Here is a 22,542-nt window from a genome sequence, read left to right on the forward strand (position 1 = left end):
ACCCGGGCTACTTATAGTGGGGATGCCCTGTAACTAAATTTGACCTTGGCTGCAGTTTTTGTTGGCTTCCCATGTCTCTCAGAATGTTAACATAAGAATGGCCATATTGGGTCAGAACAATTGTCCATCTAGTCCAGTATCCTGTCTTCTACCAATGGCTAGTGCTGGTTTCAACAGAGGGAACAGAAAAGCACAGGGCAATTTATCTCCTGTCATACACATTCCTACCATCTAGCAGTCAGTGTCCGAGGGTATGTCTACACTTGCTCCCTAGTTCGAACTAGGGATGCTATTTAAATATCCCGTGCTTCATTAGCATAATTTCACCCACCCACTATTCCACTCTCCAGCTGATTTGAACCAGGAAGTGCACTCCGGGACTCATTAGTTTGTAACTAACGTTATTCCTCATTTTTTCGGTTGGCTACATTTGCACCTCTAGTTCGAACTAGGGAGGAAGTGAAGACGTACCCTTAGGGACTCTCAGAGCATGGAGTTACATCCCTAACTATCCTCCAGGAACTTGTCTAAATCTTTTTTGAAGCCACTTACACTTCTGGCCTTAACAACATGCCCTGACAATGAGTTCCACAGGTTGACTGTGCAGTGTGGGAAGTACTTCCTCTTGTATGTTTTAAGACTGCTGCTTGTTAATTTCATTTGATGACCTCTAGTTCTTGTGTTACATGAAGGGGTAAATAATATTTCCCTAAATCACTTTCTCCACATGAGTCATAATTTTATAGATTCAGGATTTTATCATATCACCTTTCAACTAGATCTTCCTATACTGAATAGTCCTAGACTTTTTAATATCAGCGGAAGCCCCTCCTATATTTTTTACAATACTAATATATCTTTTTTTAAATGAGCTAACCAGAACTGCACACCATTTCCAAGATGTGGCTGTACCATGGATTGATATAGTGGCATTATGATATTTTTTTTAAAATTTTCTATGCCTACTAGTTCCTAATAATTTTAGCTTTTTTATTGATGCAGCATATTGATCATATGTTTTCAGAGAACTATCTACCAAGAGTCCAAGATTTGTTGTGTCATTGGTAACTGCTAATGTGGACCCCATTATCTTGTATATTTAGTTGGTATTATATTTTCCAGTTAGCATTATTATGTTCAGAAATGACATCAGTTCTCTCTTCCCCTCTCAGTTAATATTTCTCCCTCATTCTCTCATTCATTCATTGTGCACTGTGACACTTCTGAAAAAAACCCAAAATTGGGAAAACATTTAAATAAAAATATGTCCTCTAATTATTATAACAGGTGCACAGTTTTGCATGTAATGTTTCAGTGTGTATATTTAAGGGGGAGAGGACTTGGCAGACACTGAATTGTATTGTGCTGTAGTCACAGTCTTTCAACTTTTTTTCCCCCATTAAACAAGAATGGTTAGAACAGAAATCAATGTATACTGACAGTGTAAAACTTGTCAGGGATTTTAAAGCTATAGAAGGTTGACTATCTGACCTATGAAGGAAGACTGGAAGAACTGGGCTTGTTTAGTTTGGAAAAGAGAAAATTGAGAAGGGACATGATAGCGGTTTTTAGATATTTAAAAAGGTGTCACAAGGAGGAGGGAGAAAACTTCTTCCTGGCCTCTGAGGTTAAAACAAGAAGCAATGGGCTTAAACTGCAGCAAGGGAGGTTTAGGTTGGACATTAGGAAAAAGTTCCTAACTGTCAGGGTGGTTAAACACAGGAATAAATTGCCTTGGGAGATTGTGGAATCTCTATCTCTGGAGATACTTAAGAGTAGGTTAGATAAATGTCTATCAGGGATAGTCTTCTAGACAGTACTAGGTCCTGCCATGAGGGCAGGGGACTGGACTCGATGACCTCTCAAGGTCCCTTCCAGTCCTAGTATTCTATGAATCAACTTTCAGGTTGGGAGAGAGAGTTTTAAAAGAGGGGTAGACTGGTCCATTTCACTGTTTTTGTTTGTTTGTTTTGGGGGGGGGGGGTTGTGTCTATATATACTACTGCACTTGAAGTATCTAGAAAATTTCCCAATGACTATCAGGTTTAGGCCTGTTTGACAGTTTTAGGTATACAAGTTTGATTATTATTGCATGGGGTAAACATTTTTAAAGTCAAAATAAATTTAAGATTCAAAAAGCTTCTTTCCCTTCTGCCTCCCATTAAACAATCGACTCCTCAAGTTAGGCATGCACATTAATATGCCCAGTTCATTTTCCTGTTTCTACCACCTAACAAACACCCTTTGGAGTAATCATTCTGAAAGGATTCTGACTATGTCATAGATACTATTTCTGTTAAAAAAAAAAAGTTGTCTAGTCCTAGAAAGGGAACATCCAGAATGCTTAGTTATGACAAAGAAAAAACAGTACCTTTAAAAGCACCTAACAGCAAGATTTTAAACATTAATGGGAAAAGTGGAATCTGGAAAACTCAAGCGAAGTTATACTTTCAAAACATGCTCTAAACACCCTAAAATGAGTTGTGAGTCCTTCAAAGCAGATTTAAAGTAGAAATCAAAACTGCAGCAGGATTATTTAGAATGTAGCATTAAAGGATTTCTGTGGTATAAGGAAATGGAAAATACAGTAAAAAGTGAGTTAATTTACAAATACACACAAGAATTTTTTTTCAATGGGTAGATTTTCTGTTAGAGAGAAAGAGACTGTTACAAACAAATCAGTGAAAAATGTTTCCATATTCCCACATGTATTCTCTTTAATCTCACATACATCGTAATTAACACTTTGCACTGTTTTCTCTTCCTGGCTGTGAATTCAATTGATAGTTTCTGAGCATGAAAAGACTGTATAACAATTGATTAGTTCTTAAAAGAATTAAAAAAAATATATTTTGATTTTTTTTTACTGTACATTTATTTTGCACCTGCCTAGCGCCACACTTTGACAATGGAGCATGGCGTATTTCCCATTAGAACGCCAGTGAGCAGCCAGGCTTTGTTGTTATCACACAACTACTTCAGTGGGCTAGAATAAATGATTTTTGTGGTCTCCATTTTTGTGGTGGTGGCCGTATGCCCCCATCATCAGTACAATTAGTGGAGATGCTAGCATGACCAAGCTATCTTTTTACCTTGAAAGGCCTAAGGCAATGCGGGGATCCCACACTGTTTCTGTGTGTGCTTTGACTGTTCCAAGGATAATGAGTAGATTCAGCAAGCACAACTGTCAGTCTGGCACATGTCATGAGCTTTACAATAGGGATGGTATCAATACAATATTCATTTGTAAAACAACTGAATGTAAAGAAACAAGTACCTAACGTGTATTGTGACAGCCACTTTTTCATATCTTCCCACTCCAGCCAAACTGCACTTTTGAGCATTACAAATATTTACAACTCAAAATGCATCATGCTTCTGGAACGCAGCATAGCGCACTCCAGCACTAGACTAAGAATGCTGCATTCCCTGGCTTGAAGTGGTTTCCATCACACTTTGATTCAGTGGCTCTCTCAGCAGCCCCACTATGAACCCTATCCTAGTGCCCCTGCTCCAGGGAATGCACGCTTGGGAAGTTCCCAGGATGCATGTTGAATGGAGCTAGAGACTCCTTTTATCAGCCTTAGGCAACTGCCTTTCACTCATGTTCCCCATTTCAAATCACCCCTCTCACTGCCATATAGTCACCAGCTCCCCTGAGACAGCTGTAAAAGTAACACTGAAAAACCAGCCAGGCTCCATCAGCCCAGCTTTGTGGAAGCCACAATAACCACCATATCCCACTATTCAGGACACACGGCTAGTTGGCACATGACATACGAGAAGCCCACTTAGCAACTACAAGTATTTATGTGTAGGGGAAGACATTAGCAATTCACAGAGTTCCCACTTGTGAAACCATCAGCCCCGTCACTTCTCAACTTACCACTAGTGACAGTCAAGCTCATCACATGGGTTTTGTTTGCACCGTTAGTTAAACTGTAATGGCAGCGATAAATTCCAGAGTCATAAGCTGAAACGTTTTGAAGGACAAGAATGCTGCTCTTCTGAGGGGCGCAGTCTATGATGGCATGCTCCTGGTAATCTGAGCCGTAGGTTTTCCCTTCTGACAAATTGCACAGGACTACGGTATCTCTCCGATCCACTTTTATCCGTTCCCATGTTACTTGCTGCACCAAACCTCCAACCCTGAAGGGACATCTAAGGGTTACATTTTCCCCTGGCTCAGTGATCACGTGGTTTGCTGGTGGCACAGGGGGGACCTTGAAAGAATCTATTAAAAAGAAAACAAAACATGCTTACAATGTGCAGGTCACATTTACGAGTAATAATCGTCAGGTCAGCACTGTCCCCCACAGCTTCTGCCCTAGCAGCCCTTGCACACAGTCCTCCCTCCCCAGATATCCCCCCATGGGGAGTGTTCGGGCAGCAGAATTGGTAGTGATGGCTCTGCATAGGGTGACCATATTTCCGTATGCTGAATACAAGACATCTGGTAAAGTTTATCATATTCAAACAAGTTCAAGAGCAATCAATTGTAGGCAAGTGGCTGGTGAGCAGGTATCCAGCCAGCAGCAAGACCTGCCAATACTGGAGGGCGGGGGGTGGGAGAAGACAGAAAACGTGGGACAATTTTCCATTTGAAAGAAAAAAGTAGAGAGATCTGCAATAAAGTTTAAATATGGGATTGTCCCTTTTAAAAGAGGTTACCTGGTCACCCTAACCCATCTAATTAAATGGGCTAAGAACTGAAGAATGTTTGAAGTTCTGTGTTTATTTTAAAACTAACCAATTAGCCCGTCATAAAACAGAATTTTCAGGTCTCTCCTCCACGTCGGTCTTCTCTCCTGAGCCTCCGCTCTCTCTCTCTCTCCTCCTCCTCCTCCTGCCTCCCCCCATCTCTCTCTCTAAGCTCACCCCCGCCTCCTTCCTCTCTCTCTGTCTCTCTCTTTCTCTTCTCCTCACCGTCCCGCCTCTAACTCGGGGGACCGCGGAGCCCAAATGGCCATTTGGGTGCTGCACTCCCCATGCTGCATGGGGGGTGGGGAGCCCAAACGGTCGCTTGCGCCACTTGCTCCCATGCGGTGGCCTGGCTGAGCAGTGCAGAAGTCAGCCGAGCGCCACGGCGGGAGGCAAGGGGGGCGGGGCAGGGCCTGGAGCCGCTGTCACACCGCACGTCACCGCCCCTCCCCCCTTCGCCTCCCACCGTGGCACTCGGCTGACTTCTGCGCCATTCAGCCGGGCCGCCGCGGGGGAGCAAGTAGAGCAAGCGGCCGTTTGGGCCCCGCACTCCCCATGCGGCACAGGCTGCCCAGAGGGAACAGCCAGCATTTCAGGCAACAGCGCCCCCTAGAGGGTACAGCCAGCATTTCAGCCTTACAGACTCACAAACACTGGGCTACTATATATATGATTGCAAACAGTAGCACATTACAAATACAGACATGGTCATATACTATATGATATATAACACTCCACATAGTGCAGGATGTGAATATATGTTTAGTTTAAGGTGTTACCCACATTGTAACTATAATGCTGTTGTGGCTGAGGATTTATTGAACAATTAAGTTAAGACTGAGATGGCACTTTACATCTAAAAGTCTGTTTTCAGTCACATTTTTTTTCTTTTCCTGTGATGACCCCTCCACACATGTACTAAAAACCCCACAACCTACTCTGTGGTTCCAAATCTACATTCATCAGGTACCAGTTAATCAACTCGAGTTTTTCCAAGCACAACTCTAGTGCACCTCAAATAAACCCAGACCCCCTCACACCACCCACTGAGGAAAATCTTGCAAGATAGCTAAACATTTGACTGTCCTGTAAAAGGTCAGTTACTCCCAATATGAATTAAATCCATCCTTGTCAGCTCTCAGAAAACCCCCCCAAAAAACAACTTCTCAGTTACACAGATGTCTTTAAAAAGAAATTCATTTTAAAAAATCCTTCTTGTTGAAGTTTCTTAGCCCAGAATTAATTTTTTTAGTGAAATAGCTGTTTATAAACAAACCAAGCAAGTTCCCCTTTATTCTGCACTGGTGAAGCCACATCTGGAGTACTGCATCCAGCTCTGAGCCCCCACTACAGAAAGGATGTGGATGTATTGGAGAGGGTCCAGTGGAGGGCAACCAAAATGATTAAGGGGCTGGAGCACATGACCTACGAGGAGAGGCTGAGGGATTTGGGCTTATTTAGTCTGCAGAAGGGGGGGGGGGAGAATTTGATAGCAGCCTTCAACTTACTGAGGATGGAGAGAGGCTATTCTCAGTAGTGATGGATGGCAGAACAAGGAGCAAGAGTCTCAAATTACAGTGGAGGAGGTCTAGATTGGATATTAGGAGAAATTATTTCACCAGGAGGGTGGTGAAGTGCTGGAATGGGTTACCTAGGGAGGTGGTGGTATCTCCAGCCCTAGAAGTTTTTAAATCTTGACTTGACAAAGCTCTGGCTGGGATGATTTAGTTGAAATTGCTCCTGCTTTAGGGAGGGGGCTGGACTCATGACCTCCGGAGGTCTCTTCCAGCCTATGATTCTAAGGGGAAAGCTTTTGTTCACTTCAGAAACTTGTCCCAAAGTGCATTTCTCAAGCTTCTGCATATTCTTGGTATCATTAAAACACGTATGGGACAGAGTGAAGTAAAACAAAATAATAAATGTAATTTTAAGTAGATTAAAAATTGCCCAGTAAATCTCAAAATGTAATTGTAAATGGGCAATTATTGTGATACTTTGACATATAGCGTAACACTCTATAAATATAATCCCTATATTTATTGTTCATATGGTTTTGAGATTTCATATGAAGCGGGCCATGAAAGTGATAAATAATAAAGAAAACAAGTCATTGATACCCAGCAATACTTACCCAGAGTATTGCTGGGTAAGCTGAAAACATGCAAATAATGTGTGTTTTAATACAGCCTAATTCAAAGGCATACATCTAGGAACAAGGAACGCAGACCCAACTTATGGGCTGAGGAACTCTATACTGGGAAGCAGTGACTCTGAAAAAGGTGGAGGGATGCCATGGTCAACAATTAGCTCAATAGCAGCATCTAGCTCAATGATATGGCCTAAGGATTAGCATGATCCTTGGATGTATAAAGGTAAGAATATCAAGCAGGAATGAATAGTTATATTGACTATATATTTGACACAGTTGCAACCATTACTGGAAATATTGTCTCCAGTTGTGGTGCCCACACTTCAGGAAGGCTATTCAGGCCTGACAATGGGGGTAACAAAAGGAGCAGCCCAGCAACTGAAAGGGGGCCTGGGGCTCCCAGCTACAGCTGCGCCATGGGGCTCTGAGGGCTGGTTGCCCCAGACCTGCCTTTTCTGCCTGTGGCCCTGCCACTTCTGGAAGCTTCTTTCCTTCCTTCTCCTCCCCCCCTCCCCCCCCACACTTTGACCAGGCGCCCATGGAGGCTGTCAACTCCCCTGAACATATTTAAAAACTGGCTATAGTTCATAGAAAAGCCACAACAATGATTAAAGAATTGGGAAACATGCCCTATAGTTAAAAACTACTCAAGAATAATGTATTTAGCTTATAAAAAAAGATTAAGGGGTGATTTGTTCAAAGTCTATCTAAGCATATAAATTGATGAAAGAGAGAGAGAGAAAGAGCGAGCGAGAGAGAGCTCTTCAATCTAATGGGCAACAGTACTGTATAACAAAATTCAATGGCTGGGACCTGACCTAGACAAATTCATACTATAAAGAGCAACATTTTAACAATGTTTAACACTTGCGAACAGGTGATTGCTAACAGGGAGTTTTGAGAGGGAGTTCTCCAGGTGAAGGAGAAGCAGATACAGGACTCTTGAGGGAAGTGTGTTTTGTTATTGGGGCTTTCTTAGTGTGTGCAGAGCTTGTGTTTGTTTGGTGTGTGGTGGTGTTGGTTGTTTTTTTTTTTTCTCCCCCCCCCCCCCCCCCCCCCGTTTGAGTGAGGCTTTAGAGGGGGAGTTCTCCAGGTAGAGGAGAAGTAGATACCGGAGTCTTGAGGGAAGTGGGTGTTGTGCTTGGGGCTTTCTTGCTGTATGCTGAGCTTGTGTTTGTGAGTGAGGGTTGGTGTGTGTTCTTTTTTGTTTTTTGTTTGTTTGTTTGTTTATTTTATTTATTTATTTCCCCCTGTGTTTGAGAGTGAGGCTTTTTTTTTCCCCCCTCCCCTCCCCTTGATAGAGTTTGTGCTGTGATTGGCAGGTGGAAACTGTTGGCTTCTAATTAAAGTTTGAATTCTAGAAGCCTCTGCTGATTGCTGAGCCTTGGTAGCGGGAGGGGCTTTATAAGGCAGTGGGCAAGCGACCAAGGAGCTTGCGAACAGGTGATTGCTAACACGGAGTTTTGAGAGGGAGTTGGGAAGGGGAGAGGGAAGGGCGGGAGGTTCTCTTGTCTTTCTTTTTAAATCCCTTCTCCAGGACAGCAGCGATGGTTGATGATGGGTCTGCTGTTGTTACCTGCATGGCGTGTGCCATGTTTGTCTTCCTCCCAGAAGAAAGAACAGATTTCATCTGCACGAAGTGCAAGCTGGTCGAGATTTTGGAAGAAAAAATTAGAGGACTGGAGGCCCAAGTGTCGACCTTATGCTTGATCAGAGAGGATGAAGACTTCCTCTATAGAAGGCAGCAATTGATCCTTCAAGCACGGCAGGCAGAGGAGCCAGTGAGGGCAGTACATGACCAAGAAAAGAACTGGCAGCATGTAACTTCTAGAAGGGGAAAAAGGCCAGCACGGGATTCCCCCGATGCTATAGAGGTAAGCAATCGCTTTCAAGCTCTCTCCACAGGCTCTGCAGTGCTGAAAGCTCTGGAAGGGACCTCACAAGGTAGAAACCAGAAGGGAGCACCATCTACTGAAAGGCATGGGATGCGTAGTCCTAGGGATGGGGGTTCCACGACCACCACCCCCAAAAGGAAACGACGGGTGGTGGTGGTCGGGGACTCCCTCCTAAGAGGGACTGAGCCATCCCTCTGCCGTCTGGACCTGGAATCTCGAGAGGTGTGCTGCTTACCGGGAGCTCGCATTCGGGATGTCACTGAGAGGCTTAGCAAGCTGATCAAACCTTCAGATCGCTACCCCTTCCTGCTTCTCCATGTAGGAACGAATGATACGGCCAAGAATGACCTTGAGCGGGTTGCTGCAGATTATGTAGCACTGGGAAGAAGGATCCAAGAATTTGGAGCGCAAGTGGTGTTCTCGTCCATCCTCCCTGCTGAAGGGAAAGGACTGGGCAGGGATCGTCGAATTGAGGACGTAAATGCGTGGTTGCGCAGGTGGTGTCGCAGAGAGGGCTTTGGTTTCTTCGACCATGGGACTCTGTTCCGGGCGCAAGGATTGTTAGGAAGAGATGGGATCCATCTAACGAAGAGAGGAAGGAGCATCTTCGCGGGCAGGCTTGCAAACCTAGTGAGGAGGGCTTTAAACTAGGTTCGTCGGGGGACGGTGACCAAAACCCTGAGGGGAGTGGGAAAGTCAGATACCGGGAAGAAATGCATAGAGCAAGGAGCGAGAAAGGAGGACCCCAGTTTCGAATGGAGAAGATAGTGCAATCAACTGGTTACCTGAAGTGTTTGTACACTAATGCGAGAAGCCTGGGCAACGAGCAGGAAGAACTGGAGGCCCTGGCCCAGACCAAGAAATACGATTTAATTGGGATAACAGAGACTTGGTGGGATGACTCGCATGACTGGAGCGCTGTCATGAAAGGGTATAGATTGTTCAGGAAGAATAGGCAGGGGAGAAAAGGAGGAGGAGTTGCACTATATGTAAGAGAGCACTATGATTGCTCTGAACTCCAGTATAAAGAGGGAGAAAAACTTGTTGAAAGTCTATGGGTCAGGTTTAAAGGAGCAAACAGCAGTGATGTTGTGGTTGGTATCTGCTACAGGCCTCCGAACCAGGTGGATGAGGTAGATGAGGCTTTCTTCGGACAACTGAGCGAAGCTTCCAGATCGCAGGCCCTGGTTCTCATGGGGGACTTTAATCACCCTGACATCTGTTGGGAAACCAATACAGCAGTACACAGGCAATCCAGGAAGTTTTTGGAGAATGTTGGGGATAACTTCTTGATACAAGTGCTGAAGGATCTGACCAGGGGCCGTGCACAGCTTGACCTTCTCCTCACAAACAGGGAGGAACTAAGAGGGGACGTAGAGGTGGGTGACAACCTGGGAAGCAGTGATCATGAGATGGTAGATTTCAGGATCCTGACCAAAGGAAGGAAAGAGAGTAGTAAAATACACACCTTGGACTTCAAAAAAGCAGATTTTGACTCCCTCAGAGATCTGATGGAAAGAATCCCCTGGGATGTTAACATGAAGGGGAAAGGAGTCCAGGACAGCTGGCAGTATTTTAAAGGAGCCTTATTGAAGGCACAGAAAGAAACCATCCCGACGCGTAGCAAGAGAGGCAAACCTGGTAGGAGATCGGATTGGCTTACAGGGGAAATCCTTGGTGAACTTAAGCACAAAAAGGAAGCTTACAGAAAGTGGAAACTTGGACAAATGACTAGGGAGGAGTTTAAATGTATAGTTCGAGAATGCCGGGGGGTTATCAGGAAGGCGAAAGCGCAAATGGAGTTACGACTGGCTAAGGATGTGAAGGATAACAAGAAAGGTTTCTACAGGCATGTCAACAAGAAGAAGGTGATCAGATAGGGTGTGCAGTCCCTAATGGATGAAGGAGGTAACCTAGTGACAGAGGATGTGGGGAAAGCTGAAGTACTCAATGCTTTCTTTGCCTCTGTATTCACGGACAAGGTCGGCTCCTGGACTTCTGTGCTAAGTGACGCAAGATGGGAAGAAGATGGACAGCCCTTGGTGGGTAAAGAACAGGTTAGGAACTATTTAGAAAAGCTAAACATACACAAATCCATGGGTCCGGACTTAATGCACCCGAGGGTACTGAGGGAGTTGGCAAATGTCATTGAGGAGCCTTTGGCCATTATCTTTGAAAAGTCGTGGAGATCGGGAGAAATCCCGGATGACTGGAAAAAGGCAAATGTAGTGCCCATCTTCAAAAAAGGGTAGAAGGACGATCCAGGGAACTATAGGCCGGTCAGTCTTACCTCGGTTCCCGGAAAAATCATGGAAGGGATCCTAAACGAATCCATTTTGAGACACTTGGATGAGAGGAAAGTGATCAGGAATAGTCAGCATGGATTCACAAAGGGCAAGTCGTGCCTGACCAATCTGATTAGCTTCTATGATGAGGTAACTGGCTCGGTGGACATGGGAAAGTCAGTGGATGTTATATACCTTGACTTTAGCAAGGCTTTTGATACGGTCTCCCACAATATTCTTGCCAGCAAGTTAAGGGAATGCGGATTGGATAAATGGACGGTAAGATGGATAGAAAGATGGCTAGAAGGCCGGGCCCAGCGGGTAGTGATCAACGGTTCGATGTCAGGATGGCGGTCGGTTTCTAGTGGAGTGCCCCAAGGTTCGGTTCTAGGACCGGTTTTGTTCAATATCTTTATTATTGACCTGGATGAGGGGATAGATTGCACCCTCAGCAAGTTTGCAGATGACACTAAGCTGGGGGGAGAGGTAGATACGCTTAAGGGCAGAGATAGGATCCAGAGTGACTTAGACAAATTGGAGGATTGGGCCACTAGAAATCTCATGAGATTCAACAAAGACAAGTGTAGAGTCCTGCACTTGGGACGGAAGAATCCCAAGCATAGTTACAGGCTGGGGACCAACCAGTTAAGTAGTAGTTCTGCAGAAAAGGACCTGGGGGTTACAGTGGATGAGAAGCTAGATATGAGTGAACAGTGTGCCCTTGTAGCCAAGAAGGCTAATGGCATATTAGGATGCATTAAGAGGAGCATTGCCAGCAGATCCAGAGATGTCATTATTCTCCTTTATTCGGCTTTGGTGAGGCCACATCTGGAGTATTGTGTCCAGTTCTGGGCCCCCCACTACAAAAAGGATGCGGAAGCATTGGAGAGGGTCCAGCGGAGGGCAACCAAAATGATTAGGGGGCTGGAGCATATGACCTATGAGGAGAGGCTGAGGGACTTGGGTCTGTTTAGTCTGCAGAAGCGAAGAGTGAGGGGGTATTTGATAGCAGCCTTCAACTTCCTGAAGGGAGGTTCCAAAGAGGATGGAGAGAGGCTGTTCTCAGTAGTGACAGATGGCAGAACAAGGAGCAATGGTCTCAAGTTGTGGTGGGAGAGGTCCAGATTGGATATTAGGAAAAACTATTTTACTAGAAGGGTAGTGAAGCATTGGAATGGGTTACCTAGGGAAGTAGTGGAGTCTCCATCCCTAGAGGTATTTAAGTCTCGGCTTGACAAAGCCCTGGCCGGGTTGATTTAGATGGGATTGGTCCTGCCTATAGCGGGGGGCTGGACTTGACGACCTCTGGGGTCTCTTCCAGTTCTATGATTCTATGATAAGGGGATGGTTGGATGAAATAACATGATCTTGGTAACTAATTGACCATTCATTATCAGTTGGAAATAGGTCAATGGAGGGATGATAGGAGTTGCTATAGGGAACTTTCTGGGTGTCTGGCTGGTGAGTCTTGCCCACATGCTCAGGGTTTAGCTGATCGCCATATTTGGGGTCGGGAAGGAATTTTCCTCCAGGGTAGATTGGCAGAGGCCCTGGAGGTTTTTCGCCTTCCTCTGTAGCATTGGGCACAGATCACAGCTGAAGGACTCTCTGCATGTTGGGTCCTTCAAAGTATTTGAATGCTTCAATATCTTTGATATAGGTGAGAGGATTATTCTAAGAGGGAAGGTTGAGATTCTGTGGCCTGCACTGTGCAGGGGGTCAGACTAGATGATCATAATGGTCCCTTCTGACCTTAAAGTCTATGAATCTATGAAACAATGAGGATAGTTAATCTTTGGAACAATTTGCTGAGATCACCACGAGTGGACGTTTTTCTGAGACATTATACAGTTCAAACAGTAATTGAGAGAAGTGTTCATGACATGCTTTACACCAGATTAGATGATCCTTTCCAGTCTTTACATGTATGACTTTATGATGCGTGCTATTTCTTCATATTATATCATTGGACCACTAATATACAATAGTTATCAGCTATATACTATCTTGCAATACACACACGGACGTGCACATACATATATATAAGTAAAGGTGGTTGTGGGCCTTTCACCTGTAATTTTCAGACTTGTATGCATGAAAATTGTACACTTCTGAATTGATATTGCATTAACTTAATATTTATTACATCAAAATAACTAGGATAGGAAGAAAATGAAAATAATATCCAAACATATTTTTTTTAAAAAGTTTAGCACTGAAATTTCAATATGTAGGAGTCTGAGCATTTCATCACAAACATTATCAACAAGGAAATCACAATATATTTTAGAATGCTAATCTGTACTTTTTTCTCCCTCATTTTATATATAGGTTTTATTTTATAATATATTGCCCTTTCTGCAGTCATTGAGACCTGTGAAAGTGGGTGTAAAATGCTACTATTCTGAATAGTAATATTTACCCATACTATGTGTAGGTGACCACAGAAAATATAAGTTAGCAGAGAATCAGGTCTATATATTTCTAATGAAATGGCCCCAATACATCAATAAAAAAATCTGCACATTTGCAGCTTGTGTTTCATTTAATTAGCTCTCTTTATCTTGACATGGGTGGTAGTGCAATTCTTTCCTCCTCCTTCTTCTCCTCCTCCATATAACTTTCCTTTATCTAAGCATATCTCACTATATACTTCTCTTGCTTTCAGCTTGCTTTGTGTAGGCTGAGTGTGTTAAATTCTATAAATAATAGTTTCCCCCCTTTTAATTCTAGAACGAATTCAGTCACAGTCAGAACTATATTGTGGTCTTTATGTGTCTTGCAGCCATGGACCCTACTATGATTTGTGGCCACTAGAAATGTAAAAGAAGAACTCTACTTTTGTTTCTGAGTTAGAAGCCTCTAGCCATTTTTCTTGGGATGGTAGCCTTTAAAATGTAAATGTATATAAATCAATATAAATGAATTGCTAGTTTAAGAGGATGAGCAGCTAAGCTCAAATTCTGAAATAGGAAGTTAGACTGGAATCCTTACCTTCCACCATTTTCAACATCCTGAAACAAAAAGTTCCAGGTTTAGAGTTGAAATGGCTTTTTGTTTTGAATTTGAAAAATATTAATTTATATAGTTTTTAAACATTTACAAAATCAAAATCAAAACAAAATGGTTCAAAATTATCTAAAGAAAATAATTTTAATCTGATAAAGATTTTTAGCTTCTGAAAAATGCTAATATTCCTATTTTTGGTTCTGATTCGACACTGGTAAGCTTTTCAAAATTTTTGAAAATTCTTGCAAGATGAAAAAAGTGTTTCCTGCCCACCTCTAATACTTTTCTCATTCTTTGATAAATCTCAGGTAATTTTTATTTCTTCACTGGCAAATGATTCAGGTTTTCCCATTCCTAGTTAATTTTTCATTCACTTTTACAGTCAGTATATAGGACTTTATTACTGCTTATCACGTTTCACTAATTCCAGATTTACAGTCTTGTGTAAACCTAATATTCATTCTTGAGTTTAATTTGCTACTCTTTTAAAAAAATTATATAGAAAGATAACTACAGTAACTCTAAACATTGATCCTGTCAATGTGAGCAAAGCCTAACTCCGTGAAAATAAAATGCATAATGATAACATGTTCTTGTGACCTTGATGCTGTGTCTATTTTGACTAGTGTATTTTTGGATACATTTAGATTTTGCTTTGCATGGTGCTGGAAAATTTCATATCTGATTAGAGACACAATGGGATCTAATAAATAGTTCTCCTGACTCTCTTCTAGTATCTTGAAATCTGTTCCCAGATGGGTCTCATTTTAATTCTCCACAGAATGAAGATAATGACACTTACCTTTGCAAAGTGCTTTGAGATCCTGTGCTGAAAGCTTAATTATTACTATTGCTATGTTCATGCAAGCACACTCATGCAGGGTGATGCAGGCTGGAGCTAGTCAACACATGTGTTGCCTAGCAACAGGCAATCTCAGTCAAAGCAAGAGTGCACACATGGTTGCTGTGGGGCACACTCACCTGAGCTCATCACTATCAGTCAGTATCAGGGTGCTTACACTGTCTATGGGTAGGTAGCAAGAGCATCACCACAAATTACTTTTGCAGATTTTTCAAATCCCTATAGCGGACAACAATTTTCCAGCTATTTTTGCCTACTTATTAGCATAAACCAGTACACACCCTTCATTGCAAACACTTTCCCTTCTCTGCCCATAAGGAAGATACTTGTAATGTATTCTTGTATTACTTTGAGCTAATCTAGAGTTATCAACAAAATATGTCAATTTTGTATCTGTACTGTATAATCATTTTATTTTAATTCCATCCAGATGTTCTAGGTTTCTTCCTTAGTAGATATGAGGCAGATTGTTTCATATAGGTTTTGGTTAGTACCTAATACTCCAATACCAGATAGATAAATCCATACATCACCAGCGGTTTTTACTACACATTTTCATCTCCATTTTCCTTTTCTCATACAGGTTGAACCTCTGTTAACTGGCATTCCCTGGTCTGGCAACATCCATGGTCCGACAGGTACCAAGTGCCAGATATGACCTCCTCTGGTCTGGCAAAATCCCTTATCAAGGACTGGCCTGGGGTCAGGTCCTGAAGGTGCTGGACCAGGGAGGTACAACCAGTATTAAATTCTCAATTACACTGCTTAGTTGACAAATGAGCCAAATGAAAGATTCATCATTAGAGATAGCAGAAAGAGGATTTGGGACCGTTTAACAATTTTAACAGGTAAGCTCTTTTCAATGTGCCCTACTGAAATCCTGGAAGTCTAACCATCCCAGTGTAGTGCCCCCTCTCCACCTGGTTACCTTCTTTAAAGCCAATCTCCTTACAGGTTTTGATGGATAGGGCTGGGTTCTTCTGGATCCCACCACCCACTCAACTTTATTTTTTCTGATGGATTTATTTGAGGGTGCCTCCACCCCCCTCAATCCTTCCTGGCAGGGTCACCAGGGCAGCTTGGGAGGAAAATTCTAACCCAGGAGAATCCCCACGTACTTGCCAGATAGTTGGAGACTCCCAGAAAATAGCACAAACACAAACACTATAATAAACACAAGTATTTTAAACAGGAGACAAATATAACAGAACAGGGTAAAACACTATTTTTAGGTTCCCCGGTGCCCAGCAACTGTAAAGTTAGTGTCCCATTGGTACGCATACTTTGTTGGGGCCCTCGATGACTTTTGACCACAAAATTCTTCTCTGCAGTGCTTTAGCAGTGGGGCTGACTAGGTCCAGTACAGCCCAAATGACTCACACATGGGAGAAGGCAGTAAATCCCTCCACAGGTTTAATATGCAGCAGGTAATAAAATCACCAAACAAATTACCTGACTTACTAACTAAAAATTGGTGCACTCACACACTCCATGAATGAGCTTCAGGTTGAGAGATGACTCAGTCTCTGCAAAGGGCTGCTCTCTTCGGGCAGGGATCCTCTTCAGGCAGCAATCAGGCTGCTTCCGTCCCAGAATTTCCCCTCACCGTGAAGGGGTGCAAGGCTCAAGGTGCAGGCCACACAAATTCATCAAAATTCAAACTATAACCTCCTACCCCAGCATTCAGAAACACACACACACAGCAGGCAGAAGCCCCAAACCAGCAGACAGAGCAGAGCTGACCATGCATTGACTGGTCTCACCCAGGGAGCTGGAGAGCCAACTCAGCCTGGCAGGGGAAGCCTCCCAGCAAACTCCACAAACTGGGAATCAACAGTGGAGACATAAAACCCAGCTGAGGGATCCTGCCTTCAGGTCCCTAGAGGCTAGTTCTCAAGGAAAACCCTGCATGAAGCCCTGGGGCTTACTAGCTCCCACACAGCCACCCCTCCCCTTGCCCTGGCTGGCTCCAGATACCCCCCAACAATGGACCCTCCTTCCCCTCCTGAACTCCCTGGGAGGGGCCTCTCACTCCCTATGGGTTGCTGGGCAGACTCTGACCCTGGTAGGGAGGGGGAGCCAAGGCAAACTCAGAGTGCCTCTCCCTGCGCTGCCAGCAGACAGAGCCCTGGGAATCTAGGTAATCTTGGGGGTTACACCAATTTATAGTTCCCCTCACACTTTGCTCATCTCCTATCTGGATTCATTCTGCAGATTATTCATAAAATGCAGCATATTTCCCTAGGACCGTGGTCCCCAACACGGTGCCCGCGGGCGCCATGGCGCCCACGGGGGCATTTGAATGCGCCCACCAGGTGCTCGGGGCTGGCCTGGCCCCGAGCACATGGCGCACGGGCGCTTGCAGGGGGGGGGGCGCTTGGCGGGGGGGAGCGCCGGCACCGGGCACACGGCGCTTACGGGGGAGAGCGCCGGCCCCGGGCGCGCAGCACTCAGCGGGGGGGCGCCGGCCCCGGGCGCGCGGCGCTTGAGGGTGGGGGCCCCGCCCCCGGGCGCGCACGTGTCCCCACCGCTTGGTGCCTGGTGGGCGAACGGCCACGCCCCCTGGCGCCCGACAACCTGAAAAGGTTGGGGACCACTGCCCTAGGACAATGTGCCCCACTGTCTGATCTATGCAGCCTGTTACCCAACTCCATAATTTTAAAGTTGCCATTGTGCACTTTCCACTTCCCTCCACAACTGCCTTATATAATAATCTGCCGAAGTATAATGCTGTGGAATAATAGTTGGCAAAACAAATATTGGTGTTGTATACCCAGATGTATTTAAAAAGATATTATTTGACAACAGCCATAAAATTAAGAAAGTGCTATGCCTAGAACAACCTTTATATTTCATACTATAAGCCTATAAACCAGATTCCCATGTAGTTTTACAGTTATCCTAAGCAAGGAAAATTTCCAGTGTGTTGTATTTCTTCTAGGGAAAAACTCGAGCAAAAAACTAAAAAAATCTGCATACTGCAGTATAAAATTCTGCATATTTTGTCCAAACAACAAAATAAAATCATACCTATTTCCAAATACTGGTCAGCAAAATATGTCTGTAAGAACACAGACAGTAAAAGAGGTGCAGGAAATATTTGTTGATAAATAGATTCCTCACTAGGCATAACTATGCAGAATTCTGAATAATAATTCATTGAAACTATAATACAGAAACCTATTTCCCATGCCCTTTAGAAGCAGTGCAAAAGCTTGGGGGGGGGGGGGAGATATCACAGGTAATGGAGGGGCTGTGGAAGAGGGAACCAATTGCTGGGAAGGCACCTGGGAGTGAACTTGGGTGTGGGTGGGAGAAGCATGGAACTGGTTTTTTGAAGGGAGATATTGTAAGGGAGTTGGAGAGTCTCCTTCATGCAGGCCCTGACTGATTCCTTGTACTGACTAATAGCCTCTCCCACTCTCAGGCACATTTGCCCTACCTCCATCTATCCCTGAACCCCACTCCCCATTCAGACAGGCATAGCTGCCCCATCCCCACTCAGCCACCCTCCAATCCTTCTGTGTCCCTGAACACATACCCCCATTTGGTGTCTGACTCAATGCTATCATCCCACTAGCTCCTGTGCCTTCATTCCAATCTGTCCCCTCACCTAGGCTAGCCTGTGTGACCGTACCCAGCAGCCCCAGGTACTCTGTCCAATACTACCTTGTCCCATATGCAGTGCTGAGAAAGCAGCCTCTTCCCCATCCTTCTCTGAGGCTGGCTGTTTCAGCCTGTGAGCCAGCTGCTCTCTTTTCTAGTGCCACATCAGCCCCTGGTCTCTGAAAAGGTGTAATTGCAGCTTTTCTTTGTCTCCCTGTCAGAATCCATTATTCTGTCAGTGGGGAAAAAACTGCAGGGAACATAAATTCTGAACTTGGCTGTGACATGAGACTAGTATATATGTTATGCCACATACAACTAAGAAATGGGCTTATTAGGAAAAAATAGGTTTGGTTTTGTTACTTAGCTAACAAGTTAGAAAGTGTATTGAAGTTACAAAAAAGGAATAAGGCAAACACAGTATAAAGTACTGTTTAAAATAAGTACTTAGTTTAGAATGGAAAAAATCTCACTTGATTGCTGCAAGGCTATTCTTAAGTTAGTAACATTAACTTCTGAGTTGTGCTGTATAATACTTCATTAAATAAGCTCACTGAACCTGGTTACTTGATGTCTTGTGTCATTGACTCAAACCACATCTGTAACAAACATCCCATTTTCTTCCTCCAAGTATTTCGTCTTTCAACCAATCTTTCATATACTATTGCTCTGAATTAATAAATAAGAGGGTTTTTATATCAACAGTTTTAAGAAGTTGACTACGTAAAGAAACTACATGACCTTTTATCGTCTAGCTAAACTCGCCACTCCTTTCTCCTGTTACAAATGTCATTTCTTGTCTACTTAGAAAATGAGAAAACTTCAGGGCTGAAAATCTTCAAGTTTCTTTATGGCAACTTCTCTACACTATGTATATAATCAAGCAAAGTTCTTTTGTACCACGCTTTATATTTCCATTTAAATATGTAACAATTCTGTCTCCTATGTTCCCATAAAGATACACCACTAATATTACAGCTAAACTTAAGAAATGATCTAACTAACAAGTTACCAAAAATACTAGCATACTGACTGGCAAGGAATCTAGCTACATTGCCCTTCCATATAGTCTCCAAAGTGATTGCCTATTTTCATCATTTATAGCAAGATACTGTCTCTAGCCGGGCACAAGTATCTGAGACGTTATTCCCACTTTAACAAAAGGGTCAGAGTTGGCAAAGTTAGCACAATTATAAAAAGATGGCCTACTCTGAGTGCCACGGAGATTTTTAGTAAAGACTCCAACACAGTAATTTCCAAATTGGAAGTGAAAAAAAACCTGGAGATAAGGGAAAAAATGTGCAAACTTCAGTATTCAAGAGTTCCTGAAAATAATAATAGTACACATGCACAAAAAGGTATAAATGAAAACATCTTTATTTCATCTACTTTTATAAAAATATTTCTATTGCTGGAAATTCTCATCTAAATTACCCATCCAGCACACTTTGCTCACTATAGGAAATCTGGACTCCTATATATTTTCAACTCCTTTCCCCCTGGAGTCAATCCTTTCACCTGAACATGCCAGGAGAGGACATAGTCTTCCATAACTAAATCCCTCTACATAGCCTTTTGTACGGGTTTAATCTGAAATTTAATTACTGTAAATCAATACAAGTTTGTATGTAGACAGAGCATTAGAACAGAAGAGTGGTGGACCATATATCTGAGCCTCAACTTAAGAGGAGAAATGGGTTTGTTTTACCTGTTTCTTGCCCCTCACCTCACCTACTGAAGAGAAATGGCATATTTCATTCTACAGCACCCTGCAAGACTACAAGCAGCAAAAAGGAATCCATTGACAACCATATCTCCCTAGCCGATATCTAGAAAGAGCAGCTTCACTTGGTCTGAGCCTCTTTATTCTTTTGTATTAATTGTCAACAGTGTGCGTGGTACCGTACAAAACATAAAAAGATTGCCCTTGGCCTTATGAGCTCATAGCTAAGACAGAGATAAGGAGCAAAGGTCCCTCAGGATCATCTTTTGCTTCCAGCTACTGTAAATGGTGGATAATTTTTCCACTACAAATCTATGAACCTCATTCTGTATGGAGAGACAAATAAAGTTGAGGTGCATAAGGACATGGAAAAGAATGTGTGTAACATACTGCTTTAAGCAAACAGTATTCTAGAAGGTAGTGCTCTGTATCAGTGTATAATTGCATTAGTTAAGAACATAATTGTTGTCTTTTGCTATCATGCAGCAGAGCAGATCACACTATTTAAAATGTGATAATACTTAATAGGGACATCTGGCATTGACACTTATTAATAAACTACCTCTCATATTCACTATCATTCATGAAATGTATTCCCCTGAGGCAAAGGGTCCCTTGTCATTGATTGATTGAAGCACACAGTCACAAATTAAAATAGAGCTTTGAAAACAGAGAAAGAACTCTGATAAACTTTTCCCAAGACTTAACGGGGGATATGCAGAATTTATATCACAAGAATTTAAAATTAATCTGGACATAAATCGAATATTCCATTTTCAGTTCAAAGCATAAAATGAGAATTTGGGGAAAAGGAGCAATGATTTCACTTTACCTTCTAAACTCAAGAAAAGATACTAAGGAAAGAGACTGATCGTTCACATTTAACCTTAAATTCCTTACTTATTAATTTAGTAGAATCATAGAATCAGAGAACGGGAAGAGACCTCAGAAGGTCATCAAGTCCCGCCCCTTGCTCTAGGCAGGACCAGTAGGGATTGGTCCTTCTTTGATCAGGGAGTTGGACCATGAGACTTCCTGGGGTCTCTTGCAACCCTGATCCTCTTTGATTCTAGAATACTTATAATATTTTAAAACACAGTTCTCTCTCATCGGATTTGTTGTGAAAAGAGCAATCTATCCGACCAACGGCAAGAAGGCACCAGAAGTGAACATGACCAATGAGGACTCTCCAGCTGACAACATGCCAGTGAACACCTTCTCCTGGCCAAGAAGCTCTGCCACAGTCATACCTCTTTTCATCATCTCCAGGTAGAGCTACTATAACTCGTTCTCACCAGAGTTTAAAATCAATCACTACAAAAAGGCTGAAGTGGCTACGCTTCTCAGCGGCTCACATCATTAGCAATAAAGGCTGACATAGACATCAAGCACCTGTGCTTGCAGAATGCAACAGGTTCCCTGGACACTTTCCAAAATAATTTACAAAGGCTGGGTCCTAATCTACAGGAGTCTTGTTGCACTGTCTGGAACCCAACTGAGCACCACTTCAGTGAATGCCTTGCTCTCCATAGTGCTAATGCGACACTGGAAACAGAACATTCTTGGTGCTAGGCTGTCAGGCTGAGCCCAAACCAGATGGCATCAGATCAGATGGTAGAACCTACAATTTCAATAATTTATTTCCACAAAAATAAATGCACTTAAAATGCACAATCAAGAACACAAATCCATGTTCTTTTGCCTGAAGGATTCGAGAGATTTTTTTCTGGGCTCTTGTGCTATTTGGAAGCAATACTGACAAGTACAAAATAAAAACCATAGATGTGTATGTAGATGGGTAGATTAGATATAGGGGATTCGACCTCTGTAACATTTCTAGGATGGCAAGATGTATAAGAAAAGCAGCATGTCTTTGTGTGAGTATGCAGCATAAGCAGCAAGAAACTGGTGTTGCCATTTCTCAAAAGGAGTGAATAAGACGACAGTCTGCAGTTCTGTAAGCAATGCAAATGTAGTTTTGTGGCATGAACACTAGTATGTTGCATTCCAGGTTACAGAATGGGAGTAGGTGCCTCGTACTTTCGGGTGGAAAATGCAGAATGTGGGCATGATTTCATAATCTTATCACTTTGAGCAGTGGGTGGGAGGTTAGTGACACAAATGGTTGTTTGCGGTATTTTAACTGTCTCTTTTCCATACGTTCAGTTGCTTGATTTTGTTGATTTTTTTTCAATTTATCATAGTCTTAGAATTTCCTGCATTTGTTTTGGTTTTGTTTTTTTATTCAAGTGATGTATGTTCCCCCACCCCCTTTCACTACTGATAGGTGTTTACAATCTAAATTTTAGTTT

General features: G+C 43.0%; 1 protein-coding gene across 2 annotated transcripts in view; it reads right to left on the reverse strand.

Moving 5' to 3' along the window:
• CD226 (CD226 molecule) overlaps positions 1–22,542 on the reverse strand; it is a 95,049-nt gene that overhangs the window by 26,855 nt on the left and 45,652 nt on the right. For both annotated transcript variants that reach the window (XM_075921041.1, XM_014572699.3), the window contains exon 3: positions 3,887–4,234. In XM_075921041.1, the coding sequence (XP_075777156.1) occupies positions 3,887–4,234 (348 nt within the window). The remainder of the gene's footprint in view (positions 1–3,886; positions 4,235–22,542) is intronic.

The sequence above is a fragment of the Pelodiscus sinensis genome, chromosome 2, assembly GCF_049634645.1.
Source record: "Pelodiscus sinensis isolate JC-2024 chromosome 2, ASM4963464v1, whole genome shotgun sequence".
Taxonomy (NCBI): domain Eukaryota; kingdom Metazoa; phylum Chordata; order Testudines; family Trionychidae; genus Pelodiscus; species Pelodiscus sinensis.